Below are 2,013 nucleotides of genomic sequence, written 5' to 3' on the forward strand. Positions count from 1 at the left end.
AAATAAAGAGGGGGGGGAGGGGGGGGGGGGGTTGGAAAATGATGCAGCTTGTTCGGTGGATTAGGCAGCCATGCCTGGAAGTGGCAAACTGAAAGAGACGCAGATTTGAAAGCCTAAAGGGATTATTCGGCCGTGGTGTCTGACTTCCAGCACAACAGAGGCCAGCAAACTTCACCCAGTGCTTTCTGTAGCGAGTCCAACAATCTGCATAACACCCTGGCAAGCCTCTTAGGTTATGATTTATACATTTTTAGTAGAGTTAATAATGTTGGAAGCAGCAGGAAAAGGGTGCTGGCAAATGTGAGCAGTTCTAGCAGGAGTTGTAGAAAGGCATGTTCATCATGTCAGCACTTTGGAGGCCTGGAGAGCTCGTGATGAGAGGTTTCAGAAAAAGACTGCATAAATAGGAGAAGGGAGGCCTCTCTAAACAACTATGATGGACATGCTTAAAGCATGGAGGAAGGGGAGAGCAGTCCAACTTACTGATGCTCTAGATAGTGGTGACCTTGGTCCAACTAGCAAAATTTAACCCTGAAGAACTGCCAAGTTCCAACCCCAGCTCCAAGAAACTCCTCAGGTCTGCCAGAAATGGCATGCCACAAACAGGCTGTCTTTGGGAAGCATAATCTGAGTGTCATCCCTGGTGTGTGGATTGAGCAGGAGCTGAATAACCCAGCAGCTCATCAGCTGGTACCACTGTTGGTCCTTGGAAAGGACAGTTCTCCCTTGAGCTGGTGACTCTTAGGCAGCCAGCATTCCCATGGGCGTGGGCTGGTAGAGCTGCTCGCCCCAGGGCTGGGACAGGGGCATATGCCTCTTGACTGGGGTAGAAGCTCCATGCTCCAGGACATCACTGCAGCAAAGGACATCAGAATTGGCAAACTCTTCTCTGTGGTTGCTTCCAAGCCTCTGCTCATCTATCTACCTTTGCAATGATAACTGCACTACAACATCTCTGTCTCTACACAACCCCCTCCACTGCCTTCCCCCCTCTCTTTTCTTCGACTTGCTGAGAACGATGGTACCAATGACTAAACCTTAATTCTTGGGCACTCTTCAGAAAAGGTCCTACAGCATTTAGCTATTAAAAAAACCCCTTATACTACACTTCACACCATCAGAGCATTGCACAGGCATTGAACTGTTTGTCCTCGCAACACAAATTCAAATCTGGCGAGTTTTATCATCCTACTTATGTAAGGAGGGAAACTGAGGCAGGGAATGATTGTGTTTGCCAAGTGCCAGGTGGCAAACGAATGGCGACACTTGCCATAGCAGCAGAGACTGCCTGCCTCCTCCTGACAACACCATCATTTCTTTAGACTGGACTGGGTGTGGAAGAGCTGCATCTCGTCTTTTGACTGATCCTGTTTTGTTTCTCAGCGGAATGAGCAGAAATTTTACCCAGCGAACACAGCGCGGAGCTGGAATGAGATTTGTCCCAAGTGGCAGCCCCTCACACGCCAGGTTGCGTAGGGCGGACGGTTAGCAAAACATCCATCGGCAGCTGAGCATGGGATCAGAGGGGGAGGCCGGGAGGATGGGAAGGGGGGGGACGAGGGGGCCACTTACATGGTAATGTTTCTGCACGGTTCTTTTGGATCATTATGCAGAGCTGTAGCACCAGTTGAGGGGCGCTCTCGAGGAAAGTTTCCAGGAGGCGCAACATATTTACGTCTGCATATTCGTACATCATAGCCCAGTAGAAACGCCGCTGGTGTTCCTTCCGCCTCTGGCTCTGGATCCCTAGGTACATAGTTCGGATATACCTGCAGGAAACAGGAGGAAAAGCTGAGTGTGAGACTTTGGCATGCATCAAAACCTGAGGAGGATGGGGCTGTGGGCCAGTTGTTTGGGGAAAGGGAGGTTGTCTGGGAGAAAGAGAATCTGGGGTAGACACAGGTGTCTACACAGCTCTAAAACTATCATCTCCTGCAAGATCTGAAGACCACTTTTGTATTGCAAGAGTAGGAAACCTTCGACTTGCACCACCCAAATGTGAAGTGTGGGGCT

The 2,013-nt window shown here is 49.9% G+C and overlaps 1 protein-coding gene across 1 annotated transcript in view; it reads right to left on the reverse strand.

The window, feature by feature from the left end:
- XKR6 (XK related 6) overlaps window positions 1–1,765 on the reverse strand; it is a 22,762-nt gene extending 20,997 nt beyond the window's left edge. Inside the window, exon 1 of the mRNA XM_009288940.1 lies at window positions 1,573–1,765. Within this exon, the coding sequence (XP_009287215.1) occupies window positions 1,573–1,756 (184 nt within the window). The 5' untranslated portion in view covers window positions 1,757–1,765. The remainder of the gene's footprint in view (window positions 1–1,572) is intronic.
- Between the last annotated feature and the right edge of the window lie 248 nt (window positions 1,766–2,013).

This window comes from Aptenodytes forsteri, unplaced genomic scaffold (genome assembly GCF_000699145.1).
Source record: "Aptenodytes forsteri isolate BGI_AS27 unplaced genomic scaffold, ASM69914v1 Scaffold57, whole genome shotgun sequence".
In the NCBI taxonomy this organism is placed as follows: domain Eukaryota; kingdom Metazoa; phylum Chordata; class Aves; order Sphenisciformes; family Spheniscidae; genus Aptenodytes; species Aptenodytes forsteri.